Source organism: Silurus meridionalis, chromosome 5 (assembly GCF_014805685.1).
Source record: "Silurus meridionalis isolate SWU-2019-XX chromosome 5, ASM1480568v1, whole genome shotgun sequence".
NCBI lineage: Eukaryota > Metazoa > Chordata > Actinopteri > Siluriformes > Siluridae > Silurus > Silurus meridionalis.
In genome coordinates, this window is record NC_060888.1 from 27,183,442 (window position 1) to 27,201,087 (window position 17,646).

A 17,646-nucleotide genomic window follows, 5' to 3' on the forward strand; every position below is an offset into this window, starting at 1 on the left:
AAGTTAATTAAAAAAAATTAATTAATTATATAAATATTCTAAAAAAATATATTATTATCAAAATAAACTGTGCAAGTTTTAGGGAAAAAAAAAAGAAAAGAAATACAAATTCTTAATGAGGTGAAATCTCTGGATTTACCAACTGGGTTGAATAAATAATATAGAACTTGATGGTCCAAAGTATGAACTGAACTTTTTTCCTTCAGTGACTTAATTTTCTATTTCTTTTTGTAGAAAATCCTTACATCCTTATAAAAAAAAATTATGAACATAAAATTTTACTGATAGCCACAACAAGTGTGTGGTGTGTGTACATTTGTGCAGCCACAACATTTAAGTGTGTGTACATTTGTGCAGCCACAACATTTAAGTGTGTGTACATTTGCGCAGCCACAACATTTAAGTTATGTACATTTGTGCAGCCACAACATTTAAGTGTGTGTACATTTGTGCAGCCACAACATTTAAGTGTGTGTACATTTGTGCTCATTTAGTCACGTACTGATGTAGGTGAGGTGAGGAGGTCTGGGGGGTGCAGTCAGCCCTCACATTCATCATCTCCAGATCCAACTCAAGATCTTTCACTCCAACCCATGTAAAGCATTTCATCATCTGGCTTTGTGCACAGGAGCCTCGTCATGCTGGAGCTGGTTTGGGTCTCCTAGTTCAAGTGAAGACAAAATGTCATGCCACAGCATCCAAAAACAACCTACACAATCATGTACCTCCAACTTTGTGCTGAAAGTTTTGGAAAAAATCACATATAGCGGGAAAATATGACATTTTTTGACCATATATATTGTATACTGTACATTAATTCATTTAAAATCAAACCATGGACAAAATATAAAGACGTAATAAACATATAACTTGATTATTGTTTACTTGTAATAATATTGATTCCATTTTTTTGTTTTGCTCTTTTAGACAGTATTTAATGTTTTTTGAATTAACTGTAAAATGTAATGAAAACTTACATTTTCAAAGATACTTATGAATGAAAAATTATTCAACTCAAAATAAAGTAAACTGTGCAAGTAAAAAAATAATAAGAACATTTGAGTGAGGTGTTTCACAAGATTTGTTTTTGAAATCTCCAGATGAAATTCATGTTGTGAAAGTGATGTTTTTTTCATCAGTGACTTACTTAATTCCCTACTTCCTGTTGGAGAAAACCTTCACATCCTCGTTAAAAAATACTAAACATTAAATTGTACTGACAGCCAATTGCAACATTTCAGTGTGTGTGTGTGTGTGTGTGTGTGTGTGTGTGTGTGTGTGTGTGTTCATAAGTACTTATAAAGCCTCATGAAGGAGTTCAGACACACTCAGAGTTTGATGATGATCCTGCTCGTGCTGCTTCTTGCCGTCGCTGTAAGTATCTTCAGTACCGCTTTCAGCTTTAATCCTGATCATTAAACCTGAACATACAGAATAAACCATGCACTTATCAATGATGAGGCTTTTTAATCTCTTACAGTTTAATTATTCATAAAAATATAATAAAATATAATAATATACTTTATTAAATTTCAGGTTTCTTGAGGTCTGATTTTCTGTATGTTATTATTATTATTAGTATTATCATTATTATTATTATTATTATCATTATTATTATTATTATTATTATTATTATTATTTACATGTTGAATAATTCTGCACAGTTATTATACTGAAATGCTGATATTATTCGATTCTTTACTAGGGACATTTTTTTTATAAACATTATGATGTTCTGATATTTATTACTTTGTTTAATTTTTATAATTTGTGCAGCTGAACAGTGTTACATTCATGTTTTCTCCTCATTGAAAAAGCTTTATTAATTATTAATGAAAGTGTACAGTTAGACACCTGATCATAAGAATGGTGTATGCATTTCAAGCATCCTATTCCACATTTATTCTCCTTTCGCTGTTTCGGGGGACTGTAATGCTGTAATGTCTCCTAGTCCAAGTGAAGAGAACGATGAGCTCAGGGTTTTCACAGAGGACTTTTACACACTCCATAAATGTTGTTTAAAATGTTTATATGGAAAAAAATGTATGTTTCAGAAAATGTCTGTATGTCAGTAAAGAGAAAGTATACAGTATGATATGATGACATGAGATTTGTGGCTGATTCTCTGAAATGTATTAAAAGCTAAACAGATCATTTCCCTATTAAACTGAGGGCACTGATGCCTTTATAATGACAAACTCAAATACAGACTCTGGATTGTTTCTGTCAAAAAGCTGGCTTTCATTATTCTTAATAAGGCAAGCTATATATATATATATATAAATATAATGTGTGTGTGTGTATCTGTGTGTATTAGGGGCGTGGCCAGGCATACAGTGTTCGTGGACAGGAGATAAATGGTGCGTGTGTGTGTGAAGTGAACAGCACACTCTGGGCTTTTCCTACTGCCAAGTATGAAGTTGTGACAAACCTGCTTCAGAACTGTGAAGGCTCACTGCAGCGATTCCATACACAGGTCTTCTTCTCTCACACACACACACACACACACACACACACACACACACACACACACACACACACACACACACACACATCACATCTATGTATAAACTACAGTAAAAACTCCACACACACACACACACACACACACACACACACACACACCATAAACACACTAAAAAACAGATCACACTCTGTGCGAAATACAGATTTCATATAAAACAGAACCACAAAATATCATTCTTTATACATTCGTTGGTGTAATTATACAAAAGGCTGAACTAAAATGTAACACTTATTTGATAATGTAATCTAAAGTAATGAATATTTATTTTGGCTAACAGACAGAGACGAGAACTAAGACTGTGACTGTGATGGGGAACACGCTGGAAATTGTGAAGAAGAGGCTGGAGAAGTACCAGTACCTAAAAGCTAAGGATCTGTATGACGTTTCACAGCTGAAGCAGCTCAGCCTGGAGATCCATCAGCTTCAGGACACCATGAGTAACGTACCTACAAATCAGGAGGATGCACAGAAGATACGCACAGAGGTAAACACACACACACACACACACACACACACACACACACACACACACACACACACAGAGAAAAAAATGTATATATATATATATATATATATATATATATATATATATATATATATATATATATATATATATATACACGGACTTACATAAAACTATTATTATTGCATTATTCATTTAAAGTAAACATTTATCACAAGTAATTCACAATTCTTGTTGGGTTTACAGTACATGTACAGATGCCCTTGAAAAAGGAACCATCAAAAGGAGAATCAAAACCTTGCAATTTTTTGTTATTCGATGTTGCACTGTATATATATTAGAGCTCCACACAGTAAAATGTGACTCCAGTAAAAGTAAAATGCTCCTGTAAACCTTCACTTGAGTAAAATTACAGAGGTTTTTGCCTTGAAATGTACTTAAGTATCCAAAGTATTATAATTTATTATAACTATAATGTTCCTTTTAATCATTATTTACTTAATAAATTTTAAGACTCGAATGTGACTCTCAGCACACTGATCTATTAATAGAATGATATTAATGACTCAAACACTGATTGATTTCTATCACAATGATCATGAACCCAAAACCTTCTCTTAAACTACATCAAATAAATTATGTAAATGAGGTCACGTGTGCTGTGGTGAGTTCGAGTCTGGAGTTTCTTCATCATTTGTTCCTCTCTAAATGTTCTGCTTGATGTTGAACTGATGCTGAACTGTATGTTGGTGATCAGTAGATGCACCAAGCGCCAATCAAAATGAGTTTAAAACCCTGATTGGTGACTTGCTGTGTGTTTGACCAGTTACGTTTTTTTAACCTCATAAAAAAAAAGAAAGACTGATTTTGCAAAATGTAGTTGGGAAAAAAAGTAAAATATTTAACTTTGAAATATAGTGAGGTTACAGTAAAAATCTCCCCAAATGGATATACTTTAGTAAAGTACAGATACGTACTTCAAATGCTTTGTTGCTGTACTTAGATTTTTCTGGTATCAGTATTTTACTTCACTATTTATTGTTCACTATAACTTTTTACTTTAACTTGAGTAAAATAGTAAAGTCAGTACTTCAACTTTTACCAGAGTTTTTTAAAACATGAGTATCTGTAGGTCCACCACTGATGAAGGGTTCTGTAAGGAGTCTCCAGTGTCAATGCTGAGTAACCGTCAGTAAAGGAGGAGTGTCTATACAGTGTAAATAATTTGTCTTGTGGATGTTACCTAAAATAATGTCAGTATAAAGGTTGAAGAAATTAACACCATCTAATAACAGATTAAAGATCAAAGAGAATCTGCCTCTAAAATCTGTACAGTAATTAAGTCAGGCTGAAAGTAATATCTGCACAAACTGTTGGTTGTAACACCAAGTGGCCCAATCAGCTTTGACTTTTACCCTTCAGCATTTCCTTCAGTTCCTCTTTCAGAACTTTCTTCAACTTGTCTTCCATCATACAGTTCTTCAGTAATGATGTTCTATTTTAGCCTTTGCAGTCCCTCTAATGTTTAAATGGTTTTGTTGGTCAGAGGGATCCGTGGCTCTGTTGTTGTTTTTTTTTTTTTACACGTTTATGAAATCTGAATGAACTGTTTATACTATTGTACTTAAAAATAACAATAATAATAATTAAGGATTTATATCGATTGACATTCAACAACAAATATGCTATGTTATTAAAATGTAACATTAGATAGATAGATAGATGATAGATAGATAGATAGATAGATAGATAGATAGATAGATAGATAGATAGATAGATAGATAGATAGATAGATAGATAGATAGATAGATAGATAGATAGATAGATAGATAGATAGAAGCAGGAAAAATAGGCGAGTGTAAGGATTTTAGCGAGTTTGACAAATTGTGATGTCTAAACGATTGGGTCTGACCATCTCTAAAACAGCAGCTCTTGTGAGATGTTCCTGGTCTGCAGTGGTCAGTATCTATCAAAAGTGCTCCAAGGAAGGAATAGTGGTGAACTGGAGACAGGGTCATGGGCGCCTGAGGCTCATTGATGCAAGTGGGGAGCAAAGGCTGTCCGTGTAATCCGATCCAACAGACTGTTGATGCTCAATGGGTCACGACTGTTTTAGTAGCAAAAGGGAACCAACACAATATTGGGCAGGTGGTCATAATGTTATGCCTGATCATGTATACGGCACCAGGACAACAACCTAAACATACAGCCAATACAGCCTGACATAAAAAAAGCTTTTATTTGTCACATATACCTAATGGCACAGTAAAAATCTTTTCACACAAACCAGCATGTGAGGAAAGCATCTCTTGAGCAGAGATGGTCAAGGACCTTGGTCAAGGGCCCAGCATTGGTAGCTTGCTGGAGTTTGAACCTCTGACCAAATGCCAAGAAGAAGAGCACTAAATACATAAACAAACACCCTTAAACTGAGCATGACCACAACAAACGAGACTCTTAGTCATAATACAAATGCTAATTATTAGTAAATGTGAATCAAGTTCATATGCACACATGACAAGGTTCCATGAGGTGCAGTGGCTGATGGGTAAAATAGTCCATTTTGTCTTTTGTGTTATAATCCTGACACCTTTGGTTACCTGAGCTATCCTTTAGTAATCCTTAAGTAGATGTATTAACATTTATTTGTATATCTATTTGTACCCCAGTTGCAGAAGTTTAAGGAGGACGTGGATACGGTGTACAAGAATAACATCTTTAACCTGGAAAAACTGAGGGAGAAGTTCCGCTCTCTCAATAACCGTGTCCAGACCTGCAGGACCATCCCTCAAAACTTCAGAAGTAAGTTTTTTTAAGCGCATCAGAATGGATGTGGCAGGTCTGAAGAGTGAGAGGAGCCACAGCAGAAGTGTTTCAGGATTTTGCACCATCAGGAATTCTTTATATTATATTTTGTATGTTCTGTGTTACAGGTTCTTGTTCTCAGAGCATGATGAGTAATATCAGTGCTCCAGTTGTGGTTAAAATAAACCCATTCAGTACGTCTTATATCGCTGGAGCTTGGGGTCATGACATCTATAATGACACTGAAGAGACATACTGGATCCAGCCTCTAGCTAGTGGGCACATGATGGGCATCACTGTGCGCTTCTACCAGACTTATGAAGACTTCATGGCTGGAAGTAACTACAAAGATGAAACACTGGTCAACTCATACACTCACGCTAACGCCATTCAGGGTCCAGGCACCATCATTTATAAGGGTGTAGTGTATTATCAGTGCTATAACATGCCTGAACTCTGTGCCTTCGATTTGAAAACCAAACAATTCCAACGTCTCGCGCTTCCTGATGCTGGGTCAACAACAAATTTCCCTACTGCTACTACAACTGCTTCGCTTGGACGGATATCAACCTCTCGGCTGACGACAAGGGCTTGTGGGTAATTTACGCCACGGAAGCAAACCACGGGAACATAGTGGTGAGTCGAGTGGACTTCGAAGACTTCAACATAACACACACCTGGAAGACACGCCTGTTCAAGCGCTCGGTGACCAACGCCTTCATGGTGTGTGGGGTGCTTTACGCAACTCGCTTCATAAATATCTACGAAGAGGAAGTGTTCTATGCCTTTGACACGACCACAGGGGCTGAGGACAACACGCTTTCGATCCCTATTGAGAAAGTAGCAGCAGGCGTCGCCAACCTTCATTACAACCCCATAGACAAGAGGCTCTACATGTACAATAGTGGCTACCTGCTCGCCTACCAAGCTGACTTCTGAACGCTACATTTAAATATGTAATATAGAGCCATAAATGTGACTCAGATTTATTGTAGAAATTCCAGTTTGACTTTTTAAACATATAAATTCAATCACATGAAAATGCTTGGCACTGACTAAAATTTATATCATACCCAATTTGCTAAAAACAAAGCCTGCAAATAAACTCAATATAATATACTCAATATAATATAATATGTTTTGTTGATTTTCTTTTATAATTTGCTAATAATCATAATCTATATAAAATATCTTTAATGCTACTATTATAGTTATTTAAGATAAGATAAGATAAGATAAGATAAGATAAGATATGATATACCTTTATTCATCCCACAGTGGGGAAATTTCTTTGTTACAGCAGCAAATGAAAGAAATAAAAATAAATGCAAATATATAAAAAGAATATCTTCTTCTTCTTCTTCTTTCGGCTGCTCCCATTAGGGGTCGCCACAGCGGATCATCCGTCTCCATACCACCCTGTCCTCTACATCTGCCTCTTTCACACCAACTACCTGCATGTCTTCCCTCACCACATCCATGAACCTTCTTCTTGGCCTTCCTCTTTTCCTCCTACCTGGTGGCTCCATCTTCAGCATTCTTCTACCAATATAATTCATGTCCCTTCTCTGCACATGTCCAAACCATCTCATTCTCGCCTCCCTCACCTTGTCACCAAAACATCCTACATGTGCTGTCCCTCTAATAAACTCATTTCTAATCTTGTCCATCCTCGTCACTCCCAACGAAAACCTTAACATCTTCAGCTTTGCTACCTCCAGCTCTGCCTTCTGCCTTTTACTCAATGCCACTGTCTCTAATCCATACAACATCGCAGGTCTCACCACAGTCCTATAAACTTTCCCTTTCATTCTTGCAGATACCCTACTATCACAAATCACTCCTGTCACTCTTCTCCACCCACTCCACCCTGCCTGCACTCTTTTCTTTACTTCTCTAACACACTCTACATTACTTAAATATATAAAAAGAATATACACATACTATAATATACAGTATATACACAGTACAATGTATAAATACAAATAAGGGAAGAAAAAAGTATGCATTGCAAGTAGTATTTTACACAGTGGTATTGCACGTATTGCAGGTAATAATGCACATATTGCAGGTAATATTGTACATGTTGCATGTAATATTGCACACAGGTAATGTTATTGCGCAGCTAAAAAGTAATAACAGTGTGTAATTTAGTGACTGGTTTTTACTGGGAGCAGCTTTGATTGTAAAGTCTAATAGCAGCAGGGAGAAGACCTTCTGTAACGCTCCTTCAGACACTTAGGATGTAACAGTCTGTCACTAAAGGAGCTGCTCAACAATGTAACAGTTACATACAGGGGGTGAGAGTCGTTCTCCAGCAATTATGATAGTTTTGTTACCATCCTCCTTTCTCCCACCTCCTGTACAGTGTCCAGGGGAATCCCCAGGACTGAGCTGGCCTTCCTGGTCAGCTTGTCCAGTCTCTTCCTGTCGGCAGTAGAGATGCTGCTGCCCCAGCAAACCACTCCATAGCATATGGCTGAGGCCACCACAAGGTCTTTAGTAGCTCTCCTTGCACTCCAAAAGACCTTAGTCCCCTCAGCAGAAAGAGTCTGTTCTGCCCTTTCTTGTAAATTGCCTCAGTGTTGTCTGTCCCTTCCACACACCGCTGATGTTGTTCTGCTGCAGCTGATCCTCCTGTAGCATGCTTTTACATTTGAGATATAAATAAATCTTTAATGGCAGCCATCTTGACATAAAAATAGGAAATAGGAACAAGAACATGCAAGGTGGCAAGAGGCAAGATGGCAAGTGTATTCTTAGGGCAAATCTCCAGTGAGATTATCTGGCCCTGATCAAAAGTCTTGATGTACTTATAGACCAGGCCGTGGGGGGGGGAAACGGCAAGATGTCCCCGACCCGGAAGAGTATGCTGCGAACTGGGTTGTGCACTGTGGGGGTCTGAGGCGCCCTCGGCAGGATTTTAGAGCGGGGCGGCGCCCTTGGCAGGACTCTGGAGCGGGGCGGCGCCCTCGGCGGGACTCTCGAGCGGAGAAGAGCATGTTTAGCTTCAGGTTATGAATGCACAAGACAGACAGCTGCTGAACCTCGCTTCTAAATGCATATTGATCACCGTCGTTAATGAGGCCGATGACTGTAGTGTCGCCTGCAAACTTCAGGAGTATGACAGAGGGTCTGTTGAGATGCAGTCATTGGTGTACATGAAGAAGAACAGTGGGGAGAGAACACTTACCTGAAGAGCACCACTGCTAATGGTATGGATGTACTGCTGACATGAATTTCCCCAGTCTCAAGAGCTGTTGCCTATCTGTCAGAAAGCTGGTGATCCACTGACGGGTAGTAATAGGACCAGAGAGCTGGGTTAATTGTGTCAGGATGATAGTGTTGAAGGCTGAATGAAGTCTACGAATAGGATCCTCGCATAAGTCCCGGTTTGTCCAGATGTTGCAGGATGAAGTGCAGTCCCATTTCCACTGCATCAACCACAGACCTGTTTGCTTGGTAAGCAAACTGCAGGGGGTCCAGCACGAGTCCAGTGATGTCCTTCAAATAAGCCAACATCAGTCTCTCAAATGACTTTATGACCAGAGATGTTAGCGTAATAGGTCTGTCGTCGTTTACATTTCCAGTGATCTGTTAAAGATCTGTAAAAAAGGGATGCCAGCTGGTCAGAACAGGTTCTTTGACAGGCTGGTGAAACTCTGTCTGTTCCTGTTGCTTTCCTTCTTCTTTGTTTCCTAAAGACCTAATGCACATCATGTTCACTGATCTGAAGAACAGGAGGGGGAAAAAGGGGCTGCTGGGGGTGTTGATTGTCAAGTCATGAGATGGTCAGGAAGGGGTGCAAGTTTCAAATCTACAGTAAAACTTATTCAGGTCATTAACCAGTTGTTGATTTGTTACAGAGCTGGGAATGTTGTCCAGTAGTATGTGATGTCTCCACACTGAAGCAGTCGTTGGCTAAAAACTGATTTTCCAGCTTTTTAGAGTAGTTCTTCTTTGCTACTTCAATCTCCTTTGTCAGTGTGATCCTGACCTGATTGTACAAGTTTCTGTCCCCATCAGCCTTGAAGCAGCATCCTCTCTGGCCTGATGAAGCTGTCTGAGTCTTGCTATATACAGTGTTTTTTGTTGTTCTATGTCAAATGAGTCCTGGTTGAAATGCATATATCCTCACAGAAGCTGATATAAGATGTTACAGAGTCTGTGAGCTCATTCAGATCAGAGGCAGCAGCTTCAAAAATACTCCAATCAGTGCAGTCAAAACAGGCTTGCAATGCCTGCTCTGTTTTATTGGTTCATATTATTACAGTTTATACTACAGGCTTAGCAGATTTAAGTTTTTGCCTGTATGTACAGTAAAAAGGCGTTCAGTTGATGAAGAATGCTTCTAGATCAGGACAGCACAACTTCTTCATAGATGTTATGTCTGTACATCACCTTTCATTGATGTTGAAGCATGTGCCACCGCGTCCCTTTTTCCTGCCGATTCAGTGTCGAGGTCCGCTCTGAACAGCTGGAAACCTAGGAGATGTAACACATTGTCTGGAATGGCCTCATTCAGCAGGGTTTCAGTGAAACACTGAGCAGCTGAGTAATAAGGTCCACATTTGTCTGGGAGAGCAGGAGAAGTTCGTCCATTTTGTTGGGTAGTGAGCAGAGATTTGCCAGATGGATACTAGGCAGACCGCAGACATCAGTGATAAGCAACAAACTATGGAGAGGGATGCACAAAAGAGTAATCATTTATACATAGATTAACCAACCCCAGGTGGAAATGATTTGGGCTAAGATGTGCCATGCCCCAGGAAAGGTCTCAGAGACTGTCTGACAACCCCAGCGGGACTCTGGGCTAGGCCATGCCTCCAGTGGGGCTCTGGACTTGGACCACACCCCTCAATGAAAGAGGCTTGGGAAGTGCTTTGTTGCTGGGGAGAAGAAAGTTGAGCAATGCAAATTTGACTTCATACAGGGGATAAAGTCTCCAAACTTAACAAAAGTTGCTAGTTTTGCAGGAGATAATAAAGCATGGAAGATTTCTCACAGATGAAGGATATTTAAAAGAATCGTTTATTAAAATATCAGAGCATCTATTTTGTGACAAAAAGTAGAAAAAGTATACATTTTTAACATCCAAATACAATAAAAACCACACTACTGCTACCTAGTGTTTCAACTTGGCAACTGCTTTAAATCTGCAAAAAACAACAAATTGTTATACTTGTTTAAAGGTCAAATATGTTTTGTGTCTCCAGGCAAATAATTTTGGTCGGAGAGTGGCTAAAATGGCTCTTCTGATGTACATCTGTTTTAATACTGTCTTTTCTTTTAATGCTTGACATCAAACTTGACATAAAATTATCTTCTCTTTATTTTACTAACAATAGTGCATCTTATATACCTGAATATAACATTGTATTAACAAAGTACTGGTATGTTAAAAGTGAACTGGTATGTAATGTACCTCTGTTTAATGCTGTCCTTGCTTTCCATAAGTTCTTACATAATTATCAGAATTTAGCAGAGGGAAGTTAGCAGCTTTCTGATGTCTTTTCCACATTCATCAACATTATAAAGCAATTGTCTCTTGTCTGTCTTTGATTAAAGAAGCATAGACATGTTTTATTGGTGTAGAAACTCAGAATGCTCAAGATGATCATTTGTAGTGGTGTGATTTTAACAAAGCACAAAATATTTAATGTGTCATAAATGTATGCAATTTATTCATTTAATTTCACTGATTAAATTTCATAGATCCGTCATTGCCATAGCAGTATAAAAAATCCTGTAATCAGAGGGGTAAAGATGAGCGTTTACTGAAAGACAGTGCTGTAAGAGACGATGTAGGCGTCACTGTAGGCGTAGAGCATTTGGTCTTGTGGGTTATAATTCAGAGACTGGATGTTGGTCTGCATCTTCTTTATGCGGATTTTCAGATCGTATCGCTCCTCGCCTGTCTCTGTGTCGAACGAGTAGAAAATCTCCTCCGTCTCTTTGTCCAGGAATCGTGTGGCGTAAAGCACTCCACATACCATAAAGGTGTTCGTGACAGTGCGCTTGTGCAGTGACGTGTTCCATGTCTGACCCAGAGACGGAGGACTTCCTTCTATCACTTCACTAAGAATCACATTGCCAAAATTCTCTGGTGATGAATAGACGACCCAGACACCAGACTCGTCTGTGGCAAAATCCAGGTCTGTGTAGATGTAGGCAGTGTTCAAGTGGCCGAAAGGAAACTTGTTATTAAAGCCAGAGTTTTTTGGAAGTTGTGTATTAGTGACGGAGCGGGCAGAGATGTTGAAGCGACACACAGAGGGTGAATTATAGCAGTTGTAGTATAGCGCACCTCCGTACTGCACCACATTAGGGCCCAAGATGGTGTTTGTGGTGGGGTTTGCAGGAGCAATGATGGTGTCCACATGACCCACACCGACCAGTATAGTGCTCAAACTGCTGTAATGACGTACATAGTTGGCAAAAGCGTTGCTGGAGGTCAGAGCTACAAGCCAATACGCGTCCTCCTTCCCTGGAGCAGGTTTCGGGTCTTTTCCCCAGGCGCCGTAAGAGTACGAGGTTCCGTACGAGGTGAGGGCGTAAGTCCTAGGGCCGGTCACATTGATCAACTGGCCTTGTGGACAGCGTCCTACACACACACCCACCCACACACACACACACACACACACAAAAGTGTGAAATCTCAGGTGAATACAGTTTTACAGTCACAAAAGGGAACATTTCTGATACAACCTCATTGAATCAGTCACCTTAAGAACTTAAACTCCAAAGTTTACCTCTGAGGTGGAACTCTGTCCTGAGAAGCATTTCAACACTATAGCATGCACACATATGTAGAAGGAAACTGGGAAACCCAAAGGAAACCCACACAGACAACATTAAGCTCTTGATAAAAGTGTACGTACGTGGACGAGCAGTGGGAGGCTGATGGGTGGCCTGCAGCTCATTCTGACACTCAGCCAAATCTCGTTTAATGCGCTGATTTTCACGCTGTTTGCTCACCACGTGCGACAGGTCGAAGCTCTCAATCTCCTGCACGCCTTCTGTCATGCTTTGCAGCTTTGTTTTAAAACAGACAAAACAACAACCATGTTCATCTACTTCATCTTCATCTACCAGTAATTTATTCTGAAACCACAGACGATCAGATATTTAAGAAGGCCTGACTCATGGAGCACATGCAGTAGCTGTAACAAAAACATATGGGTTTGGATAAAAAGAATAATATTCTCATGCAAATCACCAAGCAAACAAATCTAAAAAGAAAACACTGGTGGTGTGTTAAGGGTTAAGGGCCTTGTTTAAGGGCTCAAGAGTGGCAGCTTGGTAAAACTGGGGCTTGGACCCCTGACCTTTAATTAGTAACCCAGAGCTTTAACCTCTGAGCTACCATCTCCTTGTGGTGTGATGTTTGATGTGATGTGCTGCTGTTAGTCACCTTGGTTGCAGTGCTCTGACTGAGCTGCTTGTGGGAGCTGATGGTTTTGTTCAGTTTACTCATGAGCTCCAGGACCTCAGCGAGTTCGAGCTCAATGATTCGCAGTGAAACAGCTCCGTACAGACCACCATCATCCTCCTTCTCCAACACAGACACGCTCTCTTCCAGCTGCTCCAGCCGCCGCTGCACCCCCAACATCAGTACATCCACCTCCATGAACTGAGAGAGAGAGAGATGGATTGCATCAGTAGAATGATTTTAATGTAACAAATAAATGTGTTCTGTCTGTGTTAAATAAATAATACATTTATCTGCAATTTATGAATTGAAGATATTATATTAAGGTGTTTTGGGCCACTTTGAGATTGCGGAATCTGAAAAGATAAAAACTGAAAAATAAAGGAAAGTTATATTAGGACAGAGGAGTTTACTGAGTTTAGTGTTACTGGATTCTCTGGAAAACAGCAACATTTGAAATGCTTCAAAAAGCACAGGAAGTTGAAGAAATGTCTGTTTATACATACAGATGCAATAATGTGAGTTGGAACAGGAGGTAAATGGTTTTATATGTATATATGCATTCTTATCAGATTGTGGTCAAATAAAGGCCAATAGAAACGTTTCCATAAAAAATGCTTTAATGTTTTTTACTTACTGTAATTAATAATAAAATCTGCATATACTCCCACAGTAGTGTGTAATAAATATTTATATAATTGTAAATTTTAAATATATTTTATTTGTATATTATATATATAAAAAAAAAAAAATATATATATATATATATATAAAAAAAAAAAAATACATTTATCTGCAATTTATGAATTGAAGATATTATATTAAGGTGTTTTGGGCCACTTTGAGATTGCGGAATCTGAAAAGATAAAAACTGAAAAATAAAGGAAAGTTATATTAGGACAGAGGAGTTTACTGAGTTTAGTGTTACTGGATTCTCTGGAAAACAGCAACATTTGAAATGCTTCAAAAAGCACAGGAAGTTGAAGAAATGTCTGTTTATACATACAGATGCAATAATGTGAGTTGGAACAGGAGGTAAATGGTTTTATATGTATATACATTCTTATCAGATTGTGGTCAAATAAAGGCCAATAGAAATTCCATTAGAAATGCTTATTTTTTTACTTACTGTATTATTTTATTATTTTATTATTTTATTATTTTATTAATAATAAAATCTGCATATACTCCCACAGTAGTGTGTAATAAAAATTTATATAATTATAACTTTTGAATATATTATATTTATATATTATATATATAAAAAAAAAAAAATATATATATATATATATATATATATATATATATATATATATATATATATATATATATATATACCGAATTTTGTGTACCATCACACCCCTATAGTTCTAGTCTTAGCAATGGGGGCAAAGTGGGCGGAGCTTGTCACCCTTTCCAGTTTGCCTTATTTGCTGTTGTGATAAAAAAGAGTGTATTTTTGCATACATTTGTGCGATACCTCATTGCAGTGGCGAAATGCAATAAAGTAGTAGATAAAAAAATCTAGCAACGGACATGATCAAAGAAATGAATAATTTACTCGGGATGTTATTACAGCTGCAACTCTGCTTCAACACTCGGTTGTTAATAATTATTTCTGTAAAGCACGATTTAGATTTGATTTATTTTTAGATTAAATTTGTCAACGTGTTTAATATAATGATTAGAAATGTAACTTAAGCCACACACCTGTGTTGAAGTGATGCTCTTCATGCACTGGTCAGCTGCAGAGAGAATCGAGTCGAGTTTCTCCATCGGGAAAGGACGCTGGAGGTTGTTCAGCTCACAAACGCAGTCCTTCCCTCTCACACACTGAGGACAAATACACAATACACACAAGAAATGCACACACACATTATAAATACAGTATACAGTATAAACAGTACAGTATACAGTTTTTTCTTCACATATCCCAGTGATGTTAGAAAGCTGGGGTCAGAGCGCAGGGTTCGCCATACTGGGTACTGGACCATGAAACCACAACCTTCTAAACAGTAACCAGTGGTGGTTTGTGAAATCATTGGTTTCTTTTTATTTATGAGGATAAAAACTGGTGAAACACGCAGCGAGTCACCAATCAGGGTCAAGCGCACAATCTGTTTTACACGTGTTCTGATTGGCGCTCGGTGCATCTACTGATCACCAACATACAGTTCAGCATCAGTTCAACATCAAGCAGAACATTTAGAGAGGAATAAATGATGAAGAAACTCCAGACTCAAACTCACCACAAAACATGGGACCTTATTTACATAATTAGTTTTATTTTTTCATGCTGCTGTAACAAAGAAATTTTCCCACTGTGGGATAAAGGTTTATCTTATCCTAAAAGAAGGTTTCATTATAATAGAAATCAATCAGTGTTTGAGTCATTAATATCATTCTATTAATAGATCAGTGTGCTGAGAGTCACATTCGAGTCTTTACACATAAACTGAGTTGATTAAGTAAATAATCTTGTGCTGAAAATGATAACAGGAACATTATAGTTATAATAAATCACTACTTTGGATATTAAGTACATGTGAACGCAAAAACTTCTGTAATTTTACTTAAGTGAAAGTTTAAAAGGACACTTTTACTGGAGTCACGTTTTACTGAGTGGAGTTCAACTTTCACTAAAGTTTCACTTTTACTGGATACTCCGTCCACCGCTGTCAGTAACCCAGAGCCATCACTATTGAGCTTAAAGTCAGAGCAAAGGGTCAGTTATGGAACAGCACCACTGGAGCATATATGCTTAAGGGCCTTGATCAAAGGCCCAACAGTGGCAGCTTGGCAGTTCTGGGCTTGAACCCCAAACCTTCCGATCAGTAACCCAGAGCCTTAACCAGTAAAACACCACTGCCTTAATGACCCTCTTCTGACTCTTCAAATGTTATCCCATATTCTTAAACTTTTTCATTTCTAAGTACCTGTGGAGCCGTGTTCCTCTTACCTCAGGGAGAAGGATGAGGATGAACGCAGCCGTCCATACGGCCGACAGAGACGACTTCATGTTTGCTTCCGAAGACGAGCAGAACGAATACGCTGCAGCTTTATATCATGAAAAGAACGCCTCTTACACAGTCACGGTTTCCTCAAATAACATCATTTCTGCTGACTAGTTTAAAAACAAAGTTTACGTTTAGGGAAGTGAGAACGGGAAAGTGTGTGACCGAGTACAGGAGGATGTGGGACACATTTTTTTTATACATTTGCTTAACTGCAAGCATGTTTACCTCATGTTGAAACAACAGCAGTACGTTCCCAGGGTCTAATTTCCTAAGGTCTCGTTTCTCCTTCCTCTTCTTCTGAATGCATCTTACCCATCATCATTATTTGTTGATCTGAATAACTGCAGATGTTTGTTTGTGTTCATGATCACAAGAAGATTTGCTGCATAATTATACATACCACTGTAATTGTTGAATTATTTCTGCATTTGGTCAGAAGTGAAATAGATTTTAACAGTAGTGCTGACAATAGTGTTGCTGCAATTCATATTAAAATGCTTGATTCAACACAGAATAGAATAGAATAGAATAGAATAGAATAGAATAGCTTTATTTGTCACATATACATCACACACAGTGAAATTATTTTCTTCACATGTCCCAGTTTAATCAGAATCTGGGGTCAAAATGCATGTTTAGAAATGATACATTGCACACTGGAGCACAGAGGGTTAAGGGCCTTGCTCAAGGGCCCAAGAGTGGCAGCTTTTTATATCAACAGGTCGAAGAACAACATACCAACGAAAAGGATATTTGAAATTATTTTTAGCACAGCGGCACCATGTTTGCCCATTCCTCTGACCAAATCAGTATTAAATCCATAAAGGTTATGAGGTTCACCTGATGAGCCCAACTTCAAAACATTTCATAGGATTCAAGCCAGGAGACTTATTTCTAATCCTGTTTTATGTTTGGGATTGTCTTTAATGTGAAATTTGACCTTTTTTTTTTTTTAACCTTCTTCCCCTTTAATAAACACTGTGTCAGGGTCATGGCTGCATGAAGGAGCTTTAGCAGTGCAGAGAGAAACACAAAGTTGATGGAAAAAACAGATTTTATTTTAAATATTAATTAAACACAAAATATGTATAATTCCCAACAATCCTGTTCACAAAAACACAGCAACAAAAAAGTAGAGCAACAGAAAGTCCACAATACAAAATGGAAATATCAAAAACTCATCAGGAACTTAAAGAAATCTTAAAGTCTTTTTGCAAACAAAGAGAAAAGAATAGAAATAAAATTAAGCAAAAAACAACTCCGGTACAAGAAACTGAGGAAGCCACACAAAGAAATTACAGACCACACAACATCAACAAACAAGCAAAAAATGCAGACAAATGGAAAGTTAAATACACACAGGTCTAACAGGCCTCAGGTGTGAATAATATCAGCTAATTAG

General features: G+C 38.1%; 2 protein-coding genes across 2 annotated transcripts; one reads left to right on the top strand and one right to left on the bottom strand.

Annotated features, from left to right (window-relative positions):
- The first annotated feature begins 1,306 nt into the window (after positions 1-1,306).
- Positions 1,307-6,914, top strand: LOC124385787 (olfactomedin-4-like). The gene is given in 6 exon segments (XM_046849103.1): positions 1,307-1,374; positions 2,318-2,476; positions 2,805-3,011; positions 5,660-5,792; positions 5,924-6,307; positions 6,310-6,914. Coding segments are annotated over 6 exon segments (1,374 nt in total). The 5' UTR covers positions 1,307-1,308; the 3' UTR covers positions 6,735-6,914.
- A 3,894-nt stretch (positions 6,915-10,808) lies between these two features.
- LOC124385782 (olfactomedin-4-like) lies at positions 10,809-16,283 on the bottom strand. Its single transcript, XM_046849097.1, has 5 exons — positions 16,187-16,283; positions 14,938-15,060; positions 13,210-13,428; positions 12,677-12,830; positions 10,809-12,399 (listed from the first exon to the last, which is right to left on the bottom strand). The coding sequence occupies exons 1-5, from the start codon at positions 16,244-16,246 to the stop codon at positions 11,570-11,572; spliced, it is 1,386 nt and encodes a 461-aa protein (XP_046705053.1). The 5' UTR covers positions 16,247-16,283; the 3' UTR covers positions 10,809-11,569.
- Positions 16,284-17,646: the final 1,363 nt, after the last annotated feature.